General features: G+C 71.9%; 2 protein-coding genes across 6 annotated transcripts; one reads left to right on the top strand and one right to left on the bottom strand.

The window, feature by feature from the left end:
* Positions 1-38: 38 nt before the first annotated feature.
* LOC102461747 (uncharacterized) lies at positions 39-5,919 on the bottom strand. Of its 5 annotated transcripts, none has more exons than XM_089776109.1 (2): positions 5,729-5,919; positions 39-3,157 (listed from the first exon to the last, which is right to left on the bottom strand). In XM_089776109.1, the coding sequence occupies exon 2, from the start codon at positions 2,055-2,057 to the stop codon at positions 138-140; it is 1,920 nt and encodes a 639-aa protein (XP_089632235.1). In that variant the 5' UTR covers positions 2,058-3,157; positions 5,729-5,919; the 3' UTR covers positions 39-137. The 5 variants fall into 5 exon arrangements, with proteins under 5 accessions (XP_089632235.1, XP_075776031.2, XP_075776032.2 ...); XM_075919916.2 differs by having other exon boundaries at positions 39-2,140; XM_075919917.2 differs by having other exon boundaries at positions 39-2,137.
* Positions 5,920-6,037: 118 nt separating this feature from the next.
* Positions 6,038-25,859, top strand: TONSL (tonsoku like, DNA repair protein). Its single transcript, XM_075919915.2, has 26 exons — positions 6,038-6,163; positions 8,235-8,330; positions 10,215-10,357; positions 10,567-10,750; positions 11,231-11,360; positions 11,538-11,709; positions 12,756-12,870; positions 14,461-14,606; positions 15,317-15,469; positions 15,679-15,804; positions 16,876-17,068; positions 17,281-17,345; positions 17,495-17,584; positions 17,876-17,948; positions 18,031-18,194; positions 18,283-18,406; positions 18,553-19,274; positions 20,609-20,703; positions 21,093-21,249; positions 21,377-21,455; positions 21,824-22,125; positions 22,213-22,384; positions 23,647-23,816; positions 24,023-24,096; positions 24,781-24,914; positions 25,212-25,859. The coding sequence occupies exons 1-26, from the start codon at positions 6,133-6,135 to the stop codon at positions 25,403-25,405; spliced, it is 4,104 nt and encodes a 1,367-aa protein (XP_075776030.2). The 5' UTR covers positions 6,038-6,132; the 3' UTR covers positions 25,406-25,859.
* The last annotated feature ends 267 nt before the right edge of the window (positions 25,860-26,126 follow it).

Here is a 26,126-nt window from a genome sequence, read left to right as displayed (position 1 = left end):
CTAGCGAACTCCACTAAGTCACATTCTAACTCCGCATGGTTTCCTTAGTGTTTTATTTGAGGAGCATTAAAACATTACAAAGACGTTGCATTATAGCAGCGTGTAGCCTAGTTCCAACACGGGTGTGGGAGCGGCAATTAAAACGTCTCATCGTTCCTTGCTGCCGCGAGAAGCTCCGTAGCTGCTCCCGTCTGCAAAAACGCAGCAAACTCAGCGCATGTCATTTGATAGTTGAAGTGCACAAACAGCTCAGCTCTCACCAGGTCCGTGTGCAGCTGGTTCCTTTCCTCAGCCCCCACGTTCGCCATGATGCTGAAAATGCGTTCCACGAAGGCACTGCTGGGGGGGACAGCAAAGGCGTGCTGCACAATCTTCAGCAAGTTTGGGGCCTCGCAGCACTTAAAGAGTTCTACCCAGACGTCCGAGGCGGGAGGGTGATGGCGGCGCCCCCGCCGCGGCTGGGTTGAATCCACATGATTGTCTGACCCCTTTAGGATGGGTAGCACCTCGTTCAGCACACACATCTCCGTAAATAGCTCATCTAGATCCACTTGAACGTCCAAATTTGTCACCAAAGCACAGAGCTTGTCTAGCTCAAGAGGCCCGTCCAGATGAAGTGGCGCACACAACTTATAGAAAGAGTTTTCGCTGAAATCAAACCTCTTTTCTAGGTACTGCAGCATGCGTGTGTACGTCTGCCGGGCATCTCCGAGAAACTTACTCTGCTTGTCAGGCTGTAGCCTCTCCAAGAGCCGTGCTACCTTGTACCCATGGAAGCCTTTCTCTTGGCGATTCCGAATCTCTGCTCTGAGCTTGCTGAGCGTGGCGTACAGTTCGGTTACTTGAACGGAATCACTTTCAAGAACTTTGATTGTGGTGTTACACAGGCTCAGCATGTTGTGCACAAAGCAGAGGTACAGTTCGGGCAGAGTAATAGAGTCCTCATCGGAACTGGTGTCCTTGTGCTCCGAAAGAAAGGCCCAGATTGTGTGGCTCACACCTGCCTCTCCTTGACTCACGAAGTAAGATTTGAGTGCAGGCCAATTCTTCAGTAACCTGTCTACGGCAGCAAAAAGGGCCACAAAACGCTTAGGTACTTGGTGTAAGATTTCTGAATATTCTGTCTCCATGAAGTCAAAGAACTCTTTCAGTTCACTGATATTCTTGGCACTAGATGCGAATTCACTGAAGACCTTGAAGACCAAGTACTCTATGTCATAAGGGAGCTTTTTCAAGCCATGCTTTGCTGTATCGTGGACTATTTGCGCACTGCAATGCCCAGGCACAAGGTTTGGTAAGTCCAACATTTGTTTTAGGTGCACAAAAACAGACTTGTTTTCTCCAAAATTGCCCGCTCCATATGCCACAATTTTATTCTGTATCAGGCCAGCCTTTTGAAGACAACATCTTAAGTTGTCTGCGATCGCCTCTGATGTTTCAGCTGCATCCTCGAAAGAATCGACGATCGACGTGCAGATCCCCTTGTCTTTATTAAAGTAGTGGATGGCAACTGGGAAGAGTTTTGTGGGTCCTTTTTTAGAAGCAACTGTCGCTACTGAGAAAGGTGTTGAGCCAATGTCTTGCATGGCCCTTTTCAGGGAATGCGGTGCTAATACATTCTCAATCAAAGCACGTGCGTTTGTCATTCCACAGTGAATTTTGGAAGCTATCTTGGAATCGGGGAAAATGCAGCGGTACAGTTGAGTTCCACAATCTTGCGAAGGGTCGCCGAGGTGGTGTTTAACTCTGTGATATGCTAAAAGCAATTCAGCTGTGTGTAGGGGTTGCTCTTCGGCATTATCCGTCCTTCTGGAGACTTTGTCGCTGGTCCTACCCCATCCCTGTCCTTGCGCTTTGACTTTGTGACCCTTTGTTTCTGCATGGCGCTTGATAGCTTTTGCAGAATCAAACTTGACGGTGAGCTGCACCCGACAAACAGAACAGTAGCCCGAGTCGTCGCTTGCCTTTATAAGCCAATTCCGATACTCTGGCCGTTGCAGCCACTCGTCTTTAAATGTGCACAGCCTTCGACTCTTTTTCTTGTCGGGTTCAGTCATTTTGTCTCCCTGCTAGTCTGGCTGCAGCACGGTTTCGCCACCAGATCAGAGGGTTAACGGTGGAGGCCGGTTGCTCCCTGCTGCTTAAAAAAGTTAGTCAAAGAGTCAATCACACATTGTTTTGACAGATATTACACTCACTTCGGGTTTTATCTGTTACAGGATGCTAGACTATAGAAAATGGCAGTAGCTTTTGGTGTCTGGTCAATACTTCCGATGAGATACTGTACAAGTCCCCTTAAAACTGGACTTTTTCTACTTTATCCTCTGGAATGTGTCAAGCTATTTTTGTTTCCGGTGCAGCTAAAGTTAATATAGTAACAGAGATATAGATGTGTTAGGCTTGTCTAGCTGAAACAAAAAACAGGTCTAGGTAGCACTTTAAAGACTAACAAGATGGTTTATTAGGTGATGAGCTTTCGTGGGCCAGACCCACTTCCTCAGATTAATACTCATCACCTAATAAACTATCTTGTTAGTCTTTAAAGTGCTACCTAGTCCTGTTTTTTGTAATAGTTAATATAGGTGTTGTGACCAGCATGCGCAATGAGGGTGCATCTGCACTGCACCCTTAGCTCACAATAAGCTAGGCAATTTGAGCTACGCAAATTGCCTAGCTTATTTTGAGTTAGTTTCCAAATCGCTTATTTTGCAGTGCCAAATTCTGAAATAAAGTGCTATTCCAAAACGTCCCTTATGCCTCGTGGAATGAGGTTTACAGGGACGTCGGAATAGCGTGCCTGTTTTATTTTGAAATAACGGGCTTGCTCAAAAGACGCAAAGCAGCTCTTTCAGCATACCGGAAAGATCTTGGAATAGCGTAGACCTCCCCGCATTCTGCAAGGGCCTCTCTATTTGCATCAGTTCAATTTGTGCCGCCCTGGGCAGAGCATCACGTGGGGCAGCCGGCACGTCAAACTCCATGCTTGCAGGTTTACCATTTGCCATGTCTGCGAGAGCATTATTAAGCCATGCCTCGGTGACAGGAATACGGTCACAATATGCCTGGGCCTACTTCGATCTCCATGCACATGGGCCTTTCACAGCACAGGGCTGTAACCGCATGACAAGTGTCTCCGTGGTGGGGTGCCATGAACAGCCTGAAAGGGGGGTGAGATAAGATGTGACCATTCCATTGTCGGGGCAGGGTGGGTTTACAGCCGTGCAAAGCAGCGGTTCTCAACCCCTCCCCAGTACCGGACCGTGTGCAGGAGTCGGATGTGTCTTGCGTCCCCCCTCCCAGTTGAGCCTCACTAAAGGAACTTCCTTAGAAACTCCGGCCTCTGCGTACGGGGCGTCACGGCGCAGCGGGATGGAAAGGCGCCTTTGTTCTCAGCTGGGCCATCGGATTGCGACCCCAGGCGCTGGGCGAGAACAACGGACGGGCAGTAGCCACGGGTGGGACCTGAGGTCAGGTCTAACCGGCGCTTTCCTGCACTGGAACTTTCTGGCTTAGGGGTGTGAACACCCCCCCCCCACACACACCCAGCGCAGCAAGGGGCCCAGGTGAGCGGGACCAGCGCGGTGACATGCCCATGGTGGAGGCAGACTGGCGCCCCAGAGGGGTTTGAACCCGCTCCATGGCCAGAGCATGGCCTGACTGACTGGGCAGCGCAACTTGGGCAGTTTGGCTTGGGGCACCGCTGGGTGCGGGGTTCATTGGGGAATAGTCCAGCCAGGGGTACCTCTGGGTGCCCTGGTGCAGTGGGGTGCAGCCCGGCTCGGGGGGAAGTGGGGTGCAGCCCGGCTCGGGGGGAAGTGGGGTGCAGCCCGGCCAGGGGGAGCGGGGTGCCCCGGGGCAGTGGGGTGCAGCCCGGCCGGGGGGGGAGCGGGGTGCCCCGGGGCGGGGGGGTGCAGCCCGGCCGGGGGGGGGAGCGGGGTGCCCCGGTGCAGTGGGGTGCAGCCCGGCGGGGGGGAGCGGGGTGCCCCGGTGCAGTGGGGTGCAGCCCGGCGGGGGGGAGCGGGGTGCCCCGGTGCAGTGGGGTGCAGCCCGGCCGGGGGGGGAGCGGGGTGCCCCGGTGCAGTGGGGTGCAGCCCGGCCGGGGGGAGCGGGGTGCCCCGGTGCAGTGGGGTGCAGCCCGGCCGGGGGGAGCGGGGTGCCCCGGTGCAGTGGGGTGCAGCCCGGCCGGGGGGAGCGGGGTGTCCCGGTGCAGTGGGGTGCAGCCCGGCCGGGGGGAGCGGGGTGTCCCGGTGCATTGGGGTGCAGCCCGGCCGGGGGGGGAGCGGGGTGCCCCGGGGCGGGGGGGTGCAGCCCGGCCGGGGGGGAGCGGGGTGCCCCGGTGCAGAGGGGTGCAGCCCGGCCGGGGGGGGAGCGGGGTGTCTCGGTGCAGTGGGGTGCAGCCCGGCCGGGGGGAGCGGGGTGTCTCGGTGCAGTGGGGTGCAGCCCGGCCGGGGGGGAGCGGGGCGCCCGGTGCAGTGGGGTGCAGCCCGGCCGGGGGGAGCGGGGTGCCCCCGGGCGGGGGGGTGCAGCCCGGCCGGGGGGAGCGGGGTGTCTCGGTGCAGTGGGGTGCAGCCCGGCCGGGGGGGAGCGGGGCGCCCGGTGCAGTGGGGTGCAGCCCGGCCGGGGGGAGCGGGGTGCCCCCGGGCGGGGGGGTGCAGCCCGGCCGGGGGGAGCGGGGTGTCTCGGTGCAGTGGGGTGCAGCCCGGCCGGGGGGGAGCGGGGCGCCCGGTGCAGTGGGGTGCAGCCCGGCGGGGGGGAGCGGGGTGCCCCGGTGCAGTGGGGTGCAGCCCGGCCGGGGGGGGAGCGGGGTGCCCCGGTGCAGTGGGGTGCAGCCCGGCCGGGGGGAGCGGGGTGCCCCGGTGCAGTGGGGTGCAGCCCGGCCGGGGGGAGCGGGGTGTCCCGGTGCAGTGGGGTGCAGCCCGGCCGGGGGGGGAGCGGGGTGTCCCGGTGCAGTGGGGTGCAGCCCGGCCGGGGGGGGAGCGGGGTGCCCCGGGGCGGGGGGGTGCAGCCCGGCCGGGGGGGAGCGGGGTGCCCCGGTGCAGAGGGGTGCAGCCCGGCCGGGGGGAGCGGGGTGTCTCGGTGCAGTGGGGTGCAGCCCGGCCGGGGGGAGCGGGGTGTCTCGGTGCAGTGGGGTGCAGCCCGGCCGGGGGGGAGCGGGGCGCCCGGTGCAGTGGGGTGCAGCCCGGCCGGGGGGAGCGGGGTGCCCCCGGGCGGGGGGGTGCAGCCCGGCCGGGGGGAGCGGGGTGTCTCGGTGCAGTGGGGTGCAGCCCGGCCGGGGGGGAGCGGGGCGCCCGGTGCAGTGGGGTGCAGCCCGGCCGGGGGGAGCGGGGTGCCCCGGGGCGGGGGGGTGCAGCCCGGCCGGGGGGAGCGGGGTGCCCCGGTGCATTGGGGTGCAGCCCGGCCGGGGGGGAGCGGGGTGCCCCGGGGCGGGGGGGTGCAGCCCGGCCGGGGGGAGCGGGGTGCCCCGGTGCATTGGGGTGCAGCCCGGCCGGGGGGAGCGGGGTGCCCCGGGGCGGGGGGGTGCAGCCCGGCCGGGGGGAGCGGGGTGCCCCGGTGCATTGGGGTGCAGCCCGGCCGGGGGGGGAGCGGGGTGCCCCGGGGCGGGGGGGTGCAGCCCGGCCGGGGGGGGCGGGGCGCCCCGGGGCGGGGGGGTGCAGCCCGGGTCGGGGTGCGGGTGCATCCCCCCCCCCAGGTGAATGGGGCCCGGCCGAGCAGCCCCGCCCCTACCTACCAGGGCGCTGCTCCCGCCCCTGCCCGGACACGCCGGCCGACACGCTCGCGGGCCAGGGCCTGGCCGGACTACGCGTCCCGGCATGCAGCGCGGCCCCTGTGCCTACGGCGCGTGCGAGCCGCAGCCAGGCGGGAAGTCGGCCCTGTGGGCCCGCGCAGGGCGCGTTCGCGGGGCATGCTGGGAGCTGTAGTGCCGGGTCCCGCGCAAGCGCAGCTCGCTGGGCAGGTTTCCCCGTGGATGGATTCCGCTGCAGCCTATCAGGAGAGGGGGGCGGGCCGAGCGGGGGGGCGGGCCGGCAGGCCTCGGCTTGTGATTGGCTCTGGGGTCTGTTCTCGCGGTGACTGCTGGCCAATGGCGTTCGCCTCTGGGGAGGGGCGGGCGCGGCGCGAACCCGGCGCGGCGGGATGAGCGGGGAGCGGAGCCGGGAGATCCGCCGTGAGCGGGGGGGCCGCGGGGGGGCGATCGGGGGCGGGGCGGTACTGGGGGGCGGGGCAGTGTTGGGGGGCAGGGCGGTACTGGGGGGCTGGGCGGTGTTGGGGGGCAGGGCGGTACTGGGGGGCAGGGCAGTGTTGGGGGGCAGGGCGGTACTGGGGGGCAGGGCAGTGTTGGGGGGCTGGGCGGTACTGGGGGGCAGGGCAGTGTTGGGGGTCTGGGCGGTACTGGGGGGCAGGGCGGTACTGGGGGGCAGGGCAGTGTTGGGGCGCAGGGCGGTACTGGGGGGCAGGGCAGTGTTGGGGGGCAGGGCGGTACTGGGGGGCAGGGCAGTGTTGGGGGTCTGGGCGGTACTGGGGGGCAGGGCGGTACTGGGGGGCAGGGCAGTGTTGGGGCGCAGGGCGGTACTGGGGGGCAGGGCAGTGTTGGGGGGCTGGGCGGTACTGGGGGGGCAGGGCAGTGTTGGGGGTCTGGGCGGTACTGGGGGGGCAGGGCAGTGTTGGGGGTCTGGGCGGTACTGGGGGGCAGGGCAGTGTTGGGGGGCTGGGCGGTACTGGGGGGGCAGGGCAGTGTTGGGGGGCTGGGCGGTACTGGGGGTGGAGGGGGCTGGGCAGTGTTGGGGGGCTGGGCGGTACTGGGGGGGCAGGGCAGTGTTGGGGGGCTGGGCGGTACTGGGGGGGCAGGGCAGTGTTCGGTCTGGGCGGTACTGGGGGTGGAGGGAGCTGGGCGGTACTGGGGGGCTGGGCGGTACTGGGGGGTTGGGCAGTGGTGGGGGGCTGGGTGGTACTGGGGGGGCAGGGCAGTGTTGGGGGTCTGGGCGGTACTGGGGGGTTGGGCAGTGTTGGGGGGCTGGGCGGTACTGGGGGTGGAGGGGGCAGGGCAGTGTTGGGGGGCTGGGCGGTACTGGGGGGGCAGGGCAGTGTTCGGTCTGGGCGGTACTGGGGGTGGAGGGAGCTGGGCGGTACTGGGGGGCTGGGCGGTACTGGGGGTTGGGCAGTGGTGGGGGGCTGGGTGGTACTGGGGGGGCAGGGCAGTGTTGGGGGTCTGGGCGGTACTGGGGGGTTGGGCAGTGTTGGGGGGCTGGGCGGTACTGGGGGTGGAGGGGGCAGGGCAGTGTTGGGGGGCTGGGCGGTACTGGGGGTGGAGGGGGCAGGGCAGTGTTGGGGGGCTGGGCGGTACTGGGGGGAGGGGGCAGGGCAGTGTTGGGGGGCTGGGCGGTACTGGGGGTGGAGGGGGCAGGGCGGTACTGGGGGGCAGGGCAGTGTTGGGGGGCAGGGCGGTACTGGGGGGCAGGGCAGTGTTGGGGGGCTGGGCGGTACTGGGGGGCAGGGCAGTGTTGGCGGTCTGGGCGGTACTGGGGGGGCAGGGCAGTGTTGGGGGGCTGGGCGGTACTGGGGGGCAGGGCAGTGTTGGGGGGCTGGGCGGTACTGGGGGGGCAGGGCAGTGTTGGGGGGCTGGGCGGTACTGGGGGGCAGGGCAGTGTTGGGGGGCTGGGCGGTACTGGGGGGGCAGGGCAGTGTTGGGGGGCTGGGCGGTACTGGGGGTGGAGGGGGCTGGGCAGTGTTGGGGGTCTGGGCGGTACTGGGGGGGCAGGGCAGTGTTCGGTCTGGGCGGTACTGGGGGTGGAGGGAGCTGGGCGGTACTGGGGGGTTGGGCAGTGTTGGGGGCAGGGCAGTGTTGGGGGGCTGGGTGGTACTGGGGGGGCAGGGCAGTGTTGGGGGCAGGGCAGTGTTGGGGGGCTGGGCGGTACTGGGGGGGCAGGGCAGTGTTGGGGGTCTGGGCGGTACTGGGGGGGCAGGGCAGTGTTGGGGGGCTGGGCGGTACTGGGGGCGGGGGGGCTGGGCAGTGGTGGGGCTGGGAGATGGCTGGTCTCACGGGTTTGGGGGTTTTGCAGCTGGCGGGGGTGTAGCTGGGACTGATGGGCTGGGGGAGCTGGAGCCAGATGCAAGAGGGCAGGGCCCAGGAGTAAGGCCCCATCACTAGCCTTGGGGCCCTGTGCCGGGCGCTCCCTAGGCAGAGGGCCGAGGACCGTGGGCCTGCCAGGTGCTGAGGGTCCCTCTCCTGCCGCCCCCAGAGCTCCAGAAGGCGAAGGACAAGGCCCAGAGGAGCGGGAGCCTCAAGGAGGAAGCTGTCCTTTGCAACCAGCTTGGGGAGATCTTGGCTCGACATGGTGAGCGGGGCCTGGCCCGGTGCTGAGGGTGGCCGGTTCGCTCCTGGCTGTCTGATGGCAAGGCTGGCGCTGGGGGGGGGGGAGGGCTGGAGAGGTTAGGGGGCCCTGCCTTGTCCCTTGAGTTCTCCCTCTGCGGGGAGCTGGAAGCATGAGGCCCTGCCACGCCCAGGGGCCGGGTGGGATCTGTGGGCTGGGATCCGTAGAAGCCGGTCGCTGGCCCGTCGGCTCCGATGCCCAGCGTAGCAGGGGGCCGGGCGTGCTGTTTCCGGAGGGGCGTCTGCATGGGGCTCCCCTCGGTCCTCCTGTGGGGAGCCCGGGGCCCAGGAGCAGCCCCCGGTGGGTTCCAGAGCCGGGCATGGTGCCATGCTCTTGGCTGTTTAACCGCGCGGGAGGAGGGGTGCCTGGCCCTGGGGACTGGAGAGAGAAGGCCGCAGGCTGGGACCAGCTGGGGGAGGCTGCCGGCCACAGAGCCGACCTTTCTCCTGCTGAGGATGGAGAACCCTGGCGAGTGACCCGCACCCTGCGCACGAAGACGAGTCCCCCCCAAACCTAGCAACGTAGTTTGTCTCCGGTGGGAGGCAGCTCCCAAACCTCCCCTCCCCCGAACTCCTCCTCATTGCCGGCTGACTTGGTTCAGGGCCCTTGGTTGTGTTCCTTCGACCCCCAGCTCAGCCCCTCCCTGGGGCTCCCCTCCCGGCGTATCACCAGAGAGCCAGGAGCTGCCCTTGCAGCCTTCTCTGGGGGAGCTCCCCGAGCCAGGCCCTCTGGTCGCCTCAGCCGAGCCCAGCGGCTCTTCTCTGCCCGGCTGCTGGGTGATGTCACATCTGTGGTCGGGCAGTGGCGCTGGGTTTGCCGGGGCTGCTCTTCTGGAGCTGTGCACCGACCAGGGACTGGAGAGCCCTCGCCCGAGAGCCTAGGGAGGCCTCTGCCGGCCTCCTGGCTGCGTCGCATTGGTGGCTCCTCGTCACCTAGTGGCCAGCCCCCCGGGAGCCGAAATTCTTCTAATTAGACCGTAAGTCCCATTGCCTTGTCTGCTTGGGCATGTTGAATCTCAGCCCGTGTCTGTCGCCGGGTTCGAGACCCCCCGGCTCTGCCTGGGGGGTGTTCCGATCCTCCCCCGGATTGAGCATCTTCCCGACCGCGTCCCCTCAGCAAAGCCCGATACGGGTGTCAGATCCCGTGTGATTAGTCAGCCCGTTAAACGTGAACCGGTAACTGATTCAACGGGAGCGGCGCCGCCCCCCCGCCGGGCTGGACTGCCTCCCTCCGACCTGCGCGGGGCTGCTGGTTCCCAGCCCCCAGGGACTAGGGTTGGCAGCCCTGTGTGGGGCTGCTCCCGGGCACCGGTGAACTGTTACCCGGTTAGCGTCACCCGCTAGGTGATGCCTGCCAGTTAACCAGTTACCCGAGAACATCCCTAAATTCCATCGGCCCCTCCCGGTCACTAGCAGCGCTGCCCGAGCGGGGCCCATGGCTGATCCCAGAGCAGCCCCGCTAGGAGCCTCACGCAGTCTGCTCCCTCGGCACAGCCCGCTCCCACCTCCCCCCTGGGGCCGGGCCCGCCTGCTCGAATGCAGCTGGCTCTGCGCGGGGCGCCGTGGCCAGCGCTTCCCTGCCGCGCGCGGGTTGGCACTGCTGCGCTTCGGGGGCTGGAAGAGCAGAGGGCATGGGAGAGGGGTTCTCCCATGGGAGAGGGGCCCTCGCGTCCCCGGTGCCCAGAGAGAGAGGGCTCGCGCCTGGGGCAGGGTTACAGCGGCGGATGCAGGGGCTGCCGCCTCTCCCCAGGGGTGGCAGGACGGGTGCTGGCGTCCATCCGCCCCTGGCTCCCGCTGGGCCGCAGGCTGGCGTGCCCCTCACCCCGGCGCCTCGCTCTGGGCCCGGCAGGGCGCTACCAGGAGGCGCTGGAGGAGCACCGGCAGGAGCTGCGTCTCCTGGAGAGCGTGGAGGATGTTATTGGCCGGGCCGTGGCCCACCGGAAGATCGGGGAGCGCCTGGCGGAGCTGGAGAACTACGAAGCTGCGTTGAAGGTAGCGGGCGGGAGGGGGAGAAGGGCTGGGACTCCCCAGGGACTGGGATGGAAGCTGAGTACCCGGCGTGCTGTCCCCCCGGAGGAGGGATGAGGGGGATAGCTGCAGAGGTTTAAAGGGGAATGCCGGGGCATGTGGGGGTAACCCCAGAGCTGGGGGGGGCGTGTCTCCGTCCCTGGCTCTCCCCTGCTCACAGCCCTGTCCCTCAGCACCAGCGCCAGCACCTGGAGCTGGCCTGTGCCGTGTCCGACCACACCGAGCAGCAGAGGGCCTGGGCCACCATCGGCCGCACCTACATGTTCGTGGCGGAGAGCGGCCGGGCGGGCGAGGCGCTGCGGGAGGCGGAACAGGCCTTCATGAAGAGCCTGGCCATCCTGGAGGAGAAGCTGGAAGGTGAGGGCCGGGCGGGGAGCCGGGGAGCGGGCTGCCAGCTCGGGACATGGGGTGGCCCTGGGGGTGTTTGCCTGTCGGGTCCCACCGTGGCAGCCTGGCTGGGCGACCCCGGGCTTCACCCCAGGGCCTGGGATCCCCGAGACCCTGCTCCCTGCCCCCCGGCTTGGCCACGAAAGGACAGCGCCTCTGGCTGGCGCCTGGGCGTCCAGTCTCCAGGGCTGCTTTGCAGGGCCCTGCTCGGATCCGCAGGCCAGGCCGCCCGGCGCCTGTTCCTTGGTGCACGTTTGATGGGGGCGCTTGGGGGCCGCCAGCCCTGACCTCTGCCACGCCGGGGCCAGCCCCTGGACTTGGCTGTCCCCTGGGGAGAGGATTCCCTGGACCCAGCCGGAGCTTCCCGGGCACTCTGGGGCCGTGCCCGCCCCCCTGGCCCTGGAGCTCCCGCTGGGCGGGTGGGTAACGGGCTGGCTCTGGCTGTCCCAGGGGCGGTGCCGCCGCGGGAGCTGAGCGAGATGCGGGCCCGGCTGTACCTCAACCTGGGCTTGGTGTACGACAGCATGAAGGAGCAGGCCAAGTGCAGCCAGTACATCAGGAAGAGCATCTTCATCTCGGAGTAAGGCTCGGGGGAGGGGCCCTGGCCCAGGGCATGCTGGGAACGGCGCAGCCCTCGCGGCTCGGGGATTAGCCGCGGGGCCCTGGTGCTGCGCCAAGGGGCCTTGCGCCGGGGGCCTGTGGGGATGGGGCTCGGATTTCCGGGGCCGGCCCCGGCGCTGACCCGCCCTTGCCCTAGGCAGAGCCGCCTCTCGGAGGACCTGTACCGGGCCTACTTCAACCTGGGGCACATCCACCTGCGGGAGGGGCAGCACTCCAAGGCCATGCGCTGCCTGGAGCGGGCGCGCGACTGCGCCCACACCATGAGGGAGAAGTTCATGGAGAGCGAGTGCCGGGCCAGCATCGCCCAGGTGAGCGCCTGCCCCCGTCCCCCCATCCCCCGCGGGGGCAAAGGGCAGCCTGTCCCCCCTCGCCTGCCCCCGCCCCCTCCCCCGCGGGCCCCTCCTCGGCTTCCGGGGGCAAAGGGCAGCCTGTCCCCCCTCGCCTGCCCCCGCCCCCGTCCCCCCGCGGGCCCCTCCTCGGCTTCCGGGGGCAAAGGGCAGCCTGTCCCCCCTCGCCTGCCCCCGTCCCCCCGTCCCCCGCGGGCCCCTCCTCGGCTTCCGGGGGCAAAGGGCAGCCTGTCCCCCCTCGCCTGCCCCTGTCCCTGTCCCCCCATCCCCCACGGGCCCCTCCTCCCTTCCGGGGGCAAAGGGCAGCCTGTCCCCCCTCGCCTGCCCCCGCCCCCGTCCCCCGCGGGCCCCTCCTCGGCTTCCGGGGGCAAAGGGCAGCCTGTCCCCCCTCGCCTGCCCCCGTCCCCCCGCGGGCCCCTCCTCGGCTTCCGGGGGCAAAGGGCAGCCTGTCCCCCCTCGCCTGCCCCCGCCCCCGTCCCCCGCGGGCCCCTCCTCGGCTTCCGGGGGCAAAGGGCAGCCTGTCCCCCCTCGCCTGCCCCCGTCCCCCCGCGGGCCCCTCCTCGGCTTCCGGGGGCAAAGGGCAGCCTGTCCCCCCTCGCCTGCCCCCGCCCCCGTCCCTCGCGGGCCCCTCCTCGGCTTCCGGGGGCAAAGGGCAGCCTGTCCCCCCTCGCCTGCCCCCGTCCCCCCGTCCCCCGCGGGCCCCTCCTCGGCTTCCGGGGGCAAAGGGCAGCCTGTCCCCCCTCGCCTGCCCCCGCCCCCGTCCCCCCCCCCCGCGGGCCCCTCCTCAGCTTCCGGGGGCAAAGGGCAGCCTGTCCCCCCTCGCCTGCCCCCGTCCCCCCGTCCCCCGCGGGCCCCTCCTCGGCTTCCGGGGGCAAAGGGCAGCCTGTCCCCCCTCGCCTGCCCCCGCCCCCCGCGGGCCCCTCCTTGGCTTCCGGGGGCAAAGGGCAGCCTGTCCCCCCTCGCCTGCCCCTGCCCCTCTCTGAGCCTGGTGCCCCGGTGCCTTCCAGGTGCTCCTCGCCCTGGGGGACTTCGTGGCCGCCCGGCGCGCGCTGAAGAAGGCCTACGTGCTGGGCTCCCAGCAGCCCCAGCAGCGCGAGAGCGTCCGCAGGAACCTGCGCTACGGTGAGGGGCCGGGGCTGGACTGCTGGGGCGGGCGAGGGGGCTCCAGGCCCCTCTGCGGCTGCCTGCGGGGGGCCGGGGCTCGGCACTGAGCTCTGTGGGACTGACGAGGCCCTGGCTCGGCGCTTGGCCCAGCCCTTCCCCGCCTGGCTTGTCGCTCCTGCACCAGCCACATGTCCAGGCGCCCAGGAAAGGTGCCACTGCTGCGGGCGGGGTTCCAGCTGGCCCAGACCACTCCTAGTGGGGCTCCTGGGGAGTCCCCGACGGTGCCCAGAGGACGGCCCGTGTCCCCATGGCCTGAGGGCTGGGAGAGGGGAGGGGGCGGGGTGTCCCCAGGCCTGTGGGTTGGAGGGGGCGGGGTGTCCCCATGGCCTGTGGGTTGGAGTGGGGGAGGGGGCGGGGTGTCCCCATGGCCTGTGGGTTGGAGTGGGGGAGGGGGCGGGGTGTCCCCAGGCCTGTGGGCTGGGAGAGGGGAGGGGGAGGGGTGGGGTGTCCCCAGGCCTGAGGGCTGGGAGAGGGGAGGGGGCGGGGTGTTCCCAGGCTTGTGGGCTGGGAGAGGGGAGGGGGCGGGGTGTCCCCATGGCCTGTGGGTTGGAGTGGGGGAGGGGGCGGGGTGTCCCCAGGCCTGTGGGTTGGAGTGGGGGAGGGGGCGGGGTGTCCCCATGGCCTGTGGGTTGGAGTGGGGGAGGGGGCGGGGTGTCCCCATGGCCTGTGGGCTGGGAGAGGGGAGGGGGCGGGGTGTCCCCATGGCCTGTGGGTTGGAGTGGGGGAGGGGGCGGGGTGTCCCCATGGCCTGTGGGTTGGAGTGGGGGAGGGGGCGGGGTGTCCCCAGGCCTGTGGGCTGGGAGAGGGGGGGGGCGGGGTGTCCCCAGGCCTGTGGGCTGGGAGAGGGGAGGGGGCGGGGTGTCCCCAGGCCTGTGGGTTGGAGTGGGGGAGGGGGCGGGGTGTCCCCAGGCCTGTGGGCTGGGGGGGGGGGGTGGGCTGTGGGTGGGGAGGGGAGGGGGCGGGGTGTCCCCAGGCCTGTGGGCTGGGAGAGGGGAGGGGGCGGGGTGTCCCCATGGCCTGTGGGTTGGAGTGTGATTGGGGGGCTGGGAGAGGGGAGGGGGCGGGGTGTCCCCATGGCCTGTGGGTTGGAGTGGGGGAGGGGGCTGGGGGGGGGGGGTGTCCCCATGGCCTGTGGGCTGGGAGAGGGGGGGGTGTCCCCAGGCCTGTGGGCTGGGAGAGGGGAGGGGGCGGGGTGTCCCCAGGCCTGTGGGCTGGGAGAGGGGAGGGGGCGGGGGAGAGGGGAGGGGGCGGGGTGTCCCCAGGCCTGTGGGCTGGGAGAGGGGAGGGGGCGGGGTGTCCCCATGGCCTGTGGGTTGGAGTGGGGGGGGGTGTCCCCATGGCCTGTGGGCTGGGAGAGGGGGGGGTGTCCCCAGGCCTGTGGGCTGGGAGAGGGGAGGGGGCGGGGTGTCCCCAGGCCTGTGGGCTGGGGTGGGGGTGTTGTCCCCAGGCCTGCGGTCTGCGGTGGGAGAGGGGGCCCGGGTTCCCCCTTCCCTGCGGCTCAGGGCCAGGCCCCGGGCGCAGGCTGCTCACGCGGCTGCTCTCTCTCAGCCGTGAAGGCGAGCCGGCTGCAGGAGGCGCTGGAGGAGGCGGCGCCGGGCGACCCGCAGGTGGCCCTGGGGCTGTGTGAGCAGCTGGGGGACCTGTTCTCCAGGCACGGGGACTATCGCCGGGCCGTGGAGTTCTACCAGAGGCAGGTGGGTTGGGGCTGCCCGGGCCTGGGGAAGGGGCCGGTGCGGGGCGCTGGGGCTGGTGCGGGGCGCTGGGGTCGGTGCGGGGCGCCGGGGCGGGGTGCTGGGCGCTGGGGCCGGGCTGGGCGCCGGGGCGGAGTGCTGGGCGCTGGGCGCCGGGGCGGGGCGCTGGGGCCGGGGCGGGGCGCCTGGGGTCGGGGCTGGGGGCGGGGCGGGGTGCTGGGGGCGGGGCGGGGCGCCGGGGCGGGGTGCTGGGCGCCGGGGCGGGGCGCTGGGGCCGGGGCGGGGCGCCGGGGCGGGGTGCTGGGCGCTGGGGGCGGGGCGGGGCGCTGGGGCGGGGGGCGGGGTGCTGGGCGCTGGGGCCGGGGTGCTGGGGCCGGTGCGGGGCGCTGGGTGCTGGGGCCGGTGCGGGGCGCTGGGTGCTGGGGCCGGGGTGCTGGGGCCGGTGCGGGGCGCTGGGTGCTGGGGCCGGGGTGCTGGGGCCGGTGCGGGGCGCTGGGGCCGGGCGGGGCGCCGGGGCGGGGTGCTGGGCGCGGGGCGGGCGGGGGCGGGGTGCTGGGCGCTGGGGCGGGGGCGGGGTGCTGGGGCCGGGGTGCTGGGGCCGGTGCGGGGCGCTGGGTGCTGGGGCCGGGGTGCTGGGGCCGGTGCGGGGCGCTGGGTGCTGGGGCCGGCGTGCTGGGGCCGGGCCGGCGAGCCTGACGCCCGTGTCTCCGCAGCTGGGCTACGCCGAGGCCCTGCGGAAGCCGGCGCAGGAGCTGGCCGTGATCCACGTCTCCCTGGCCGCCACCTTCGGGGACCTGCGGGAGCATGGCCGGGCCGTGCAGCACTACCAGGCCGAGCTGGCGCTGCGGCGCGGGAACCCGCTGGAGGTGAGGGGCAGCCCACGGAGACGGAGCCCTGCCAGGGGCAGCTTGGCGAGCGGGCAGGGCCTGGGGGGCAGGCGCAAGGGCCAGGGGCCGAAGGACTTGCCCTGCCCACCAGGGCCCCAGTTACCCAGGGCGGGCAGCCTGCCAGTGGGGCCGGATGGGCCGGGGGGAGGGGGCCGGCCGGCTGATCTGCCCCTTGTCGCTGTGCCCAGGAGGGGAAGACCTGGCTGAACATCGCCCTGGCCAGGGAGGAGGCCGGCGAAGGCTACGCGGCGCAGGAGCCCTGCTTGCAGAGCGCCCTGCGCGGAGCGGAACAGGCCGGGGAGCCCAGGCTGCAGGTGAGGCCCCAGCGCGGACGCCGGTCACGGGCTCACAGGCTGGGCCCGCACGTGGCCCTGGCCGGAGTCCGCCCCACCTCTTCCCCCCACCCCCGGCGCGCCAGCCCCTTCCTCGGGGAGCCCCCCCCGGCGCGCCAGCCCCTTCCTCGGGGAGCCCCCCCGGCACGCCAGCCCCTTCCTCGGGGAGCCCCCCCCCGGGCACGCCAGCCCCTTCCTCGGGGAGCCCCCCCCGGCGCGCCAGCCCCTTCCTCGGGGAGCCCCCCCCCCGGCACGCCAGCCCCTTCCTCGGGGAGCCCCCCCCGGCGCGCCAGCCCCTTCCTCGGGGAGCCCCCCCGGCACGCCAGCCCTTCCTCGAGGAGCCCCCCGCCCCCCCCCGGCGCGCCAGCCCCTTCCTCGGGGAGCCCCCCCGGCGCGCCAGCCCCTTCCTCGGGGAGCCCCCCCCCGGGCACGCCAGCCCCTTCCTCGGGGAGCCCCCCCCCCCCCCGGCGCGCCAGCCCCTTCCTCGGGGAGCCCCCCCCGGCGCGCCAGCCCCTTCCTCGGGGAGCCCCCCCCCCCCCCGGCGCGCCAGCCCCTTCCTCGGGGAGCCCCCCCCGGCGCGCCAGCCCCTTCCTCGGGGAGCCCCCCCCCCCGGCGCGCCAGCCCCTTCCTCGGGGAGCCCCCCCGGCGCGCCAGCCCCTTCCTCGGGGAGCGCCCCCCCTGGCGTGCCAGCCCCTTCCTCGGGGAGCCCCCCCCGGCGCGCCAGCCCCTTCCTCGGGGAGCCCCCCCGCCCCCTCCGGCGCGCCAGCCCCTTCCCCTGAGTGGCCCCACTGTGCATGCAACCCTCTTGAGCCCCCCCCCCGCCCTGCAGCGCCCCCTGCTGGGCTAGGTCAGGGCTGGGGGACGCTCTGCGGGCCTGCCCCTGCCCACTGCAGCGCCCCCTGCTGGGCCAATGACCAGCACCCCTGCCCTGCTCACTCCAGTGCCCCCTGCTGGCAAGGCCGGGACTAGCAGCCCTGGGTGCTTTCCCCTCCCCTCGCCCCCCCACTAGCGGAGGCCGGGCAGGGTGATCAGCTCCCCCTCTTTCATCTCCAGCGGCAGATCCTGCAGCAGCTGCTCTCCGTGCAGCAGAAGTGGGGGTGCCCGGAGGCCCCTGCCACGCTGGCCAGGCTGCAGGGCCTGTGCCACTCGCAGGGCTGGAGCGCCGCGGGGGACAGCAGCGAGGAGGAGCAGGAGCCGGAGAGCAGCGAGCCCCTGGAGGAGAGCGACCTGGAGCTGTCTGAGAGCGGTGAGTGGGTGGGCCCCGGGGGGCTGGCAGGGACGGTCCCAGGGCCCCCAGAGTCGAGTCCTGGCAGGAGAGCGGGGCAGGAACAGGGTGGATGGGGCTGTGGCCCTGCATGGGCCTTGCCTGGCACGTGGGACCCCTCCTGGCAGGATGGGGGGCTGTGCTGGACCCCCCCTCCCCTCCCGCGGTACCTGACCCAGGCCTGTGCATTGCAGATGAGGAGGAAGAGGACCTGGACGGCTACAGCAAGAGCGTGCCTGGCCGCCGCCGGATCACCAAGGTGAGGCTGGGCCTGGGTGCAGCTTTCTGGCCCCTCGGGGACCCCGTGGCTCCTGCCCTGGGATCGGGAGCCGGCTGGAACCGGGGGAGGGGCTGGATCCAGGTGGAGGCTGCCTCTGATCCCCGGTGCCCCCCTCTGTGCCCCCGCAGTGGAACCGGCGGAACGACCGAGGCGAGACCCCGCTGCACCGCGCCTGCATCGACGGGAACCTGCGCCGGGTCCAGTTCTTCCTGGAGCAGGTGGGAGACGGTCCCTGGGTCCCCGGCCCCGAGCCTAATGGGGTCGTCCCTCCCTTCCCCCGTCACCTGCTCCAACGGCCCTTCCCTGCCAGCAGCCAGCGGTGGTAGCGAGCGGGCCTGGCCAGCAGGGGGTGCCGGAGTGAGCCGGGCGGGGACGCCGGCCCCTGGGGTAGCTCCCAGGTCCCCGGCCCAGCGGTGAGCTCGGCTGCCGGGCGCGTTTGGGGGGGAAGGGAGCTCACGGCTCTGCCCTGCCCCTGAGGCCTGGTCTTGTCTCTCCCCTCCCGGCACCAGGGCCACCCCCTGAACCCGCGGGATTACTGCGGCTGGACCCCCCTGCACGAGGCCTGTAACCACGGGCACCTGGGTGAGTGCCGGGAAGGGGGCCGGGCGGGGGCTGCGGGGCCCGGTGCACCCGCCTGGCGCTCATGGCTGGCTCCTGTCCCCAGAGATCGTGCGGCTGCTGCTGGACCGGGGCGCCGCCATCGATGACCCGGGGGGGCCGGGCTGCGAGGGGATCACCCCCCTGCACGACGCGCTCAACTGCGGCCACTTCGACGTGGCCGAGCTGCTGCTCCAGCAGGGCGCGTCGGCGGCGCTCCGCAACGCCAAGGTGAGGGGCGGCGGCAGGGCCCGGGGGCCTCCCGGGGCGGGCGGGCAGCGGTGGCGCTGAGGCCCAGCCCCTACGTCTCCCTCCCCAGGGCCTGAGCCCGCTGGGCACCCTCCAGGAGTGGGCGAGGATGTACGGGAAAGACCTGGACCAGGAGACGCGCCGGCGCTGCCGAGCCATGGAGCGGCTGCTCCGGGAGGCCGTGGCAGGGCGAGGTGAGGCCCAGGCGGGGGGGAGGGGCTGTGGGGCGGCCCCAGAGGGGCCTGCTCCTTCCGTTTTACCCCTTGTCCCCAGGCCCACCCATCCCGGGGAGCGCGTCCAGCGGGGGGCCCAGCTCAGGGGTCTCTGGTCTCCCCCGCAGCCCCTGAGGCGGCCCAGCGCCCGCAGGCCGTTCTGCAGAGCCAGCTGTTCGACGCGGAGCTCTCGGAGCCTCGGAGCCCGCCCCCCGCTGCTCCGCCCGCGCAGCCCCGGAGCGGGGGCCCCGCCACGAAGCCCCCGGCGCCCGACCGGCTCCCGAGTCGGCCAGACGGGCAGGGCCCGGAGCGCTGGGCCGAGCAGGACGACGGCATGACCCCGCTGCGGCCTGTCAAGAAGAGGCAGCGCCTGGGAGCGGACAGCCGGCCGCCGGGGCTCCTTGCCGGGCAAGCCGAGTACGAAGCGGCCATGCGCAGCGTGGGCAGCGCCCAGTCCTGCCTGAGCGCGGAGCCGGCCCCGGCCCCGGCCCCCGCCAGGCCGGCCCTGATCCCCGCGGACGAGTACGTGGGGGACGACTGGCTGCAGGACGACCTGGGGGCGAGCCGGGAGCCCCGCAAGAGGAGCCGCCGGGGCCCGGGGGAGTCGGGCTCGGACTCTGGAGACGCCACAGGGTCTGAGAGTGACGACGGGGCCCCCCGCCCCGCCCCCCCGCAGCGGAGGAGGGCCCGGCAGAGCCGCCTCACCCAGATCGTGGACAGAGCGGTGCTGGGCCGGTCCCGCGGGGGCCGTGCCGGGGGGGCCCCGGAGACGACCGCTCCCCCCGCCCGCCTGAGGCCCATGGACGGCAGCCGAGCCGATGGCCTGGGAGGCTGCGAAGAGGCCTCGCAGGTGAGGGGCTGGGGGTTGGGCTCATAGCTGGGGGGGCAGGGGCAGGGCCGGCCCAAGGTATTCTGGCGCCCCGGGCACGGCGCATGCGCAGGCCCGCCTGTGGGGAGCAGGCCGGCCCCCCCTAGGGAGCACAGGCCCGCCCCCGGGGCACATGGCGCATGCACAGGCCCGCCCCCCGGGGCACACGGCGCATGTGTGGCCCGGCTACAGCTGCTGGTGCGCAGCCCGGAAAGCGCAGCACGAGCGCAGCCCAGTCCTGCCCGGCTGTTGCTGCTGGCACGCGCTGGGCTGTGTAGGGCCCCGCAGCCGTGGGGGGAAGGGCGCTGCGGGCCGGCGCTGTGCGGGGCTGTGGAGGGCCAGCGCTGTGCGGAGCCGGGGATGCGGGGGGCCGGGGATGTGGGGATGCGGGGGGCCGGGGATGCGGGGGGCCAGGGATGCGGGCGGGCCAGCACTGCGGGGATGTGGGGGGATGTGGGGATGCAGGGGGCCGGGATGCGGGGGGGGCCGGGGATGCGGGCGGGCCAGCACTGCGGGGATGTGGGGGGGCCGGGGATGTGGGGATGCGGGCCGGGATGCGGGGGGGCCGGGGATGTGGGGATGCGGGGGGCCGGCGATGCGGGGGGGCCGGGGATGCGGGGATGGGGGGGCCGGCGATGAGGGGGGCCGGGGATGCGGGGGGGCTGGGCCGGGGCCGGGGCTGCGGGGATGCGGGGGGGCCGGGGCTGCGGGGGGCCGGGGATGCGGGGGGCTGGCGATGCAGGGGGGCCGGGGATGTGGGATGCGGGGGGGCCGGGGCTGCGGGGGGCTGCGGGGGGCTGGCGATGCAGGGGGGCCGGGGATGTGGGGATGCAGGGGGCCGGATGCAGGGGGGGGGCTGCGGGGGGCCGGGGATGCGGGGATGCGGGGGGGCCGGGGCTGCGGGGGGCCGGGGCTGCGGGGGGCTGGCGATGCAGGGGGGCCGGGGCTGTGCAGGGGGGGCTGGCGCTGCGGGGATGCGGGGGGGCCGGGGCTGTGGGGGGCTGGCGCTGCGGGATGCGGGGGGCCGGGGCTGTGGGGGGCTGGCGCAGGGGGGCCGGGGATGCGGCGGGCCGGGGATGCGGGGGGCTGGGGCCGGGGTTGTGGGGCTGCGGGGCTGTGGGGGCCCGGGGCTGCGGGAGCCGGGCGCGCGGCGCCTCGTGGCAGCTGCAAGGGATGCCATGCGCCCCTTACAGCTGCCATCAGGTGCCCCCCATCGGCTGGCACCCTGGGCAGCTGCCCCGCTCGCCCCTGCCTCCGTCCGGCCCTGGGCAGGGTGCTCGGGATCCCTGTGCCGTGACTCTCCTCTCTGTCCCCAGCCCCCAGCGCTGTCTGCAGCCCCCGCTCGGCCGCCCCCCATCCGAGTGCGCGTCCGGGTCCAGGACAACGTCTTCCTCATCCCCGTGCCCCACAGGTGAGTGCCGGCGTCCCCCAGCCGGGCCTGGGCCCTGAGAACGGGGCGGTTCCCCCTCCCTCGCCGGCGGGGCTCCGCCTCAGCCCCCTCCCTCGCCGGCGGGGCTCCGCCTCAGCCCCCTCCCTCGCCGGTGGGGCCCCGCCTCAGCCCCCTCCCTCGCCGGCGGGGCTCCGCCTCAGCCCCCTCCCTCGCCGGCGGGGCTCCGCCTCAGCCCCCTCCCTCGCCGGCGGGGCTCCGCCTCAGCCCCCTCCCTCGCCGGCGGGGCCCCGCCTCAGCCCCCTCCCTCGCCGGCGGGGCCCCGCCTCAGCCCCCTCCCTCGCCGGCGGGGCCCCGCCTCAGCCCCCTCCCTCGCCGGCGGGGCCCGCCTCAGCCCCTCCCTTCCCTTGCAGCGGCAGCGAGAGGCGCCCGGTGGCGTGGCTGGCGGAGCAGGCGGCGCAGCGCCATTACCAGGCCTGTGGCCTGCTGCCGCAGCTCACCCTGCAGAAGGAGGGGGCCCTGCTGGCCCCCCAGGACCTCATCGTGGACGTGCTGCAGAGCAACGAGGAGGTGAGTGGGGGCGCCTGGCGCCTCCTGGGCCCAGCCCATCACCCTGGCATCTGGGCCCTTGCTGGCTGTGCCCATCCCGCAGCCTGCCAGCTCCACCCAGCCGACGGGGCTGCCGTCTGCCTTGCAGGTGTTGGCAGAGGTGCAGTCCTGGGACCTGCCCCCGCTCGCCGACCGGTACAAGAAGGCCTGTGGCAGCCTGGCCGTGGGTAAGAGGCCACTCGGGGCCGGAGCCATGGGGCGCAGAGGGGCCCGGGGCAGTTGGGTAGTTGGCTGGGGGTCGTGCCACCTGCCCCAGTGAGGACTATAGGCTAGGGAGGGTCAAGTCTGCTCTAGTGGGCCTGGGGCTCTGCCACAGCCTCCCCATGTGGCCTTGGGCAAGTCCCTCAGTCTCCAGCCCTGGCTGTGGGAGGGGGATGAAGGCAGAAGGAGGCTCGGGTGGGGCCAACTGCCCCCCGTGTGGCACTGGGGGCTCCCTCTCCCCGGCTGCTTGCCGTGAGCGTGGCCCCCAGCCCTGGCAGGGACTGTGGCAGCAGCCCGGCCCCGTGACCGGCCCCCCCGGCCTGTTCCCTCGCAGGCGAGCACCGGCTGCTGCTGAAGATGACGGAGCTGCAGGAGTCGGGCCCCTCGTTCGGCGCCTGCGGCCTGGCGCTGCGCCGGCCCCACCTCACTCCGCTGCTGCGCGCCCTCAAGCTGCAGAGTTCCCTCCGCCAGCTGCGGCTGGCTGGCAACGGGCTGGGCGACGGGCTGGCGGCCGAGCTCCTGGCCGTGCTGGGCACCGTGCCCGGCCTGGCCCTCCTCGACCTGTCGGCCAACCAGCTGGGCGCCGAGGGGCTCCGCACGCTGGCAGCGGGCCTGCCCTCCCAGGCGGCCTTCCAGGTACTCGCGGGGTGCGTCCGCCCCCCCCCGGCGTGTGCAGGGCAGACCCCAGCCCCTCGGGTGACCCCTCCGGCCTTGTCGTTCCAGAGCCTGGAGGAGCTGGACCTCAGCCTGAACCCGCTGGGAGACGGCAGCTGCCAGGCCCTGGCCGGCCTGGTTCAGGCCTGTCCCGGCCTGACCACGCTCCGGCTGCAGGCCTGCGGCTTCACTGGGGCCTTCCTGCAGCGCCACCATCGCCTGCTGGCCCACAGCCTGAACGGTGAGCGCCCCCGGCCACGGGGCAGGGCCTCTGCGTGGCACCCGGCTAGTACCCCCGAGGGACTGCGGGGGTCCTGCCCCATAGCACCCCGCTGCCTGTCCCTGGGTGACCCACCCTCTGCCGGCGCCCCTCCGCCCACCCAGGGTGATCCACCCTCTGCCGGCGCCCCTCAGTCCTGCCCCATAGCGCCCCGCTGCCTGTCCCTGGGTGACCCACCTTCTGCTGGCGCCCCTCCGCCCACCCAGGGTGATCCACCCTCTGCCGGCGCCCCTCAGTCCTGCCCCATAGCGCCCCGCTGCCTGCTCCTGGGTGACCCACCCTCTGCCGGCACCCCTCCGCCCACCCAGGGTGATCCACCCTCTGCCGGCGCCCCTCAGTCCTGCCCCATAGCGCCCCACTGCCCAGCCCTGGGTGACTCGCCCTCTGCCGGTGCCCCTCAGTCCTGCCCCGTAGCACCCTTCTGTCCTGCCCCATAGTGCCCCAGTGCCTGGCCCTGGGCAACCCGCCCTCTGCCGGCGCCCCTCAGTCCTGCCCCATAGCGCCCCCGCTGCCTGTCCCTGGGTGACCCACCCTCTGCCGGCGCCCCTCAGTCCTGCCCCATAGTGCCCCACTGCCCGGCCCTGGGTGACCCACCCTCTGCCGGTGCCCCTCTGTCCTGCCCCATAGCGCCCCTCCGCCCACCCAGGGTGATCCACCCTCTGTCGGCGCCCCTCAGTCCTGCCCCATAGTGCCCCACTGCCCGGCCCTGGGTGACCCACCCTCTGCTGGTGCCCCTCAGTCCTGCCCCGTAGTGCCCCTCTGTCCTGCCCCATAGCGCCCCTCCGCCCACCCAGGGTGATCCACCCTCTGCCGGCGCCCCTCAGTCCTGCCCCATAGCGCCCCGCTGCCTGTCCCTGGGTGACCCACCCTCTGCCGGCGCCCCTCAGTCCTGCCCCATAGCGCCCCACTGCCCAGCCCTGGGTGACTCGCCCTCTGCCGGTGCCCCTCAGTCCTGCCCCGTAGCACCCTTCTGTCCTGCCCCATAGTGCCCCAGTGCCTGGCCCTGGGCAACCCGCCCTCTGCCGGTGCCCCTCAGTCCTGCCCCATAGCGCCCCTCTGCCCACCCAGGGTGACCGGCCCTCTGCCGGCACCCTTCAGTCCTGCCCCACGGTGCCTGCTGTGCCGTTTTCCCTGCCCGGGCTGGCAGGTAGCAGCTGCAGCCAGGCCCGGCGGGGGCTCGGCGTTACCGCGCTGTCTCTCTCCCGCATGCTCTGACCCCGCAGCCGTGCACTTGAAGACCCTCGTTCTGTCCCACAACGCCCTGGGCTCTGCCGGCCTGGAGCTGCTGCTCAGGAGCCTGCCCTGCGCCACCCTCAGCCGGCTGGAGCTCGGCTCGGTGGCTGCCCGGGCGGAGGAGCTGGTCGTGGATCCGGTGGTCAGGTACCTGGCGCAGGTAATGTGCCCCGGGCTGCTGTTCCCCTTCACCGGCTCCAGGAGCTCGGCCCGAACGTGGCTCCAGCACAGGGTCCCCTCTGGGCCATGTGGCCTCCTTGGGAGCCGACCCGCCCACGCCTGGCTCTGCTGGGGCCGTGGGGCTCTTGCGCTCGACTGGCTGGGGGGCCCCACCTGCACCGCTCAGCCCCCTCTGCTCCCTTCCAGGAGGGCTGTGCGCTCACCCACCTGACTCTGTCTGGGAACCGCCTGCGCGACGAGGCTGTCGGGGAGCTGGCTAGGTAAGGGGCAGCGTGGGGGTCCCTGGGCGGGGGGGTTGCATGTGCTGAGCTGGGAGCCTGAACCCCGCTTCCCACTGGCAGAACAGCAGCAGGGCCCGGAGGGGGAACCCGTCTCATGCCTGGTGTGAGGCAGGACCCGCTCCCAGAATCCAAGGACCGGCTGCTGGGAACGTGCGTCTGCACTAAGATCCCAGGCACGGAGCCCTCCCGCCAGCGTGGTACAAACGCTCCCCCGGCTAACAGGAACGCTGGCCGCGAAGGGCGGGGCGGCCGTACGCACTAGCCCGGTGTGAGCTAGTCCCATCCGGGCAGTAACCGTGTCGGGGGCAGGACCAGCCTGTTCGTACGGGGTAGGAGGGAGGCTCTCTGGCCTAGGGAGGAGCCGTCCCTGCTGGGCTCTTGCCACGGGCCAATATCTGCGGGAGTGGGCCAGCAGGACACAGGCTCCGCGCTCCCGGGCCAGGTGCCTCTCCCCTAAGAGCCGCGGGTCCTGGGGCAGTTCTCAGGGCCTGGGGCAGTTCTCAGGGCCTGGGGCAGTTCTCATGGCGGTGCCGGGCTGGGGCGCTGCCCCGAGGGGCACACGCAGCCGCGCGGCTAACACCGTCCCGCAGGGGCCCCACGCGGGCAGCAGTGCATTGTGGGAGGGAGGGGTCTTGGGACTCACTCGCTCCCTCCCGGTTCCAGGTGCCTCCCGCTTTGCCCCCCCTTGGTCTCGCTGGATTTGTCTGCGAACCCCGGGCTCACCCTGGCGGGCTTGCGGCTGCTGCTGTCAGCCCTGGGGGAGAGGAACCAAGGGCTCCGCTACCTCAGCCTGGCAGGTGAGGGGGCGAAGGGCTGGGGGGCGGGGGATGCAGCGTCCCCTCTGGAGCGGCGCGGCCCCCGGTCCCGGCACGAGATGATTCGGAGCAGGGGGGCGGAGTTAGCGCCATGGCTCCCTGCGAGTGCCCAGCTGCCAGGGCACAAACCTTCGGGCAGGGCCGAGCCACCAGCTGGGGCAGCCTAGTTGCTTCTTGCGGGGAGGGGGGGGGGCTGGCGGCTCCCCCAGCCCGGGGTCCCAGCTCCCCCCTGTGCTGCGGCCCTGGCTGGTCCCCCAACAGGCTGTCCCCTCCCCCCAGGCTGCAGTGTGCGAGGCCCGTTGGACGGCACCACGTGGGCCCGGCTCTCCGCTGACGTGTGCGACTTGCGGCTCTGCAGCCGGCACCTGGACAGGAGCGACCAGCAGGGCGCGGGCAAGGCCTGGCGCGGCCCCCCGGGCACCTCTCTGAGCGCCGTGACCCGCCACCACCAGCTCTTCTGCAAGAGCGTGTGAAGGGCCCTGCCGGCCGCCTGCCTCGGCTGGGGGAACACGGGGCCACGCGCCCTGCCAGGCCTGCGCCCCCGAGTGCGGGCAGGACCCTGCGGCTGGGCAAGCAGAGCCCTGGGCTCTGAGCAAGGGAGCTCCCTGCGGGACGCTCGGCTCTGGAGCAACAGCCTCCACGGTGGCCAGACGCTCCCGGAGCCGCCTTGCACCAGGTCAGCAGCTCCGGGCCGTGTCTTCGCCCGGCCCAGCAACTGGCCCCCAGCGGCTTGGGGCACCAGCCACCTGCGCCTGCGGGAGGCCCCTGTCCTGGGAGAAGCGGGGGGGCTAAGTTTGTTCCCCCTTCCTGCGCTGGAGGGGCTCTGGCTCCCCCCGGACTATTTCTTGCCTGGCTGCCCCAGCCTTGTTGTGCCCTGCTCAGGGCAAGTGGGGTGGGGAATGATGGGGAATAAAGTACTGCATCCTCCTCCGGCTCCAGCCCTGGCTGCCTTGCCCACCTGCCCCTCCCCTTCCTCCCCAGGAACCCGCCTGGCCATAGCTGGCAGCCCCCTTACCTCCAGGGCGGGGCTTTTCGCTGCTCGCCCCCAGCCAGTGACTGACACAGGAAGCAGCCTTGGGCCCTGGGGAATCTCCCCCCCTTGTCAGCTGTTGGGGCTGGATTTCCAGGCTGGGGCTGGCCACACTGGATCGATTGGCTGGTCCCCAACTCAGAGCAGAGCCTGGCCTAGGCCTG

Source organism: Pelodiscus sinensis, chromosome 2 (genome assembly GCF_052426305.1).
Source record: "Pelodiscus sinensis isolate ZL-2025 chromosome 2, ASM5242630v1, whole genome shotgun sequence".
Classification (NCBI taxonomy): domain Eukaryota; kingdom Metazoa; phylum Chordata; order Testudines; family Trionychidae; genus Pelodiscus; species Pelodiscus sinensis.
Note: the sequence above shows the minus strand (reverse complement) of the source record. Positions and strands in the feature narration are given on the sequence as shown.

What these genes read in the sequence shown, in the direction of transcription:
- LOC102461747 (XM_089776109.1), bottom strand. Translation starts at nt 2,057, where the DNA reads ATGACTGAACCCGACAAGAAAAAGAGTCGAAGGCTGTGCACATTTAAA.
- TONSL (XM_075919915.2), top strand. Translation starts at nt 6,133, where the DNA reads ATGAGCGGGGAGCGGAGCCGGGAGATCCGCC. An exon ending in ACTACGAAGCTGCGTTGAAG is followed by an intron (nt 10,358 to 10,566) that starts GTAGCGGGCGGG and finishes CCTGTCCCTCAG; the next exon opens with CACCAGCGCCAGCACCTGGA. An exon ending in CTGTAACCACGGGCACCTGG is followed by an intron (nt 17,949 to 18,030) that starts GTGAGTGCCGGG and finishes TCCTGTCCCCAG; the next exon opens with AGATCGTGCGGCTGCTGCTG.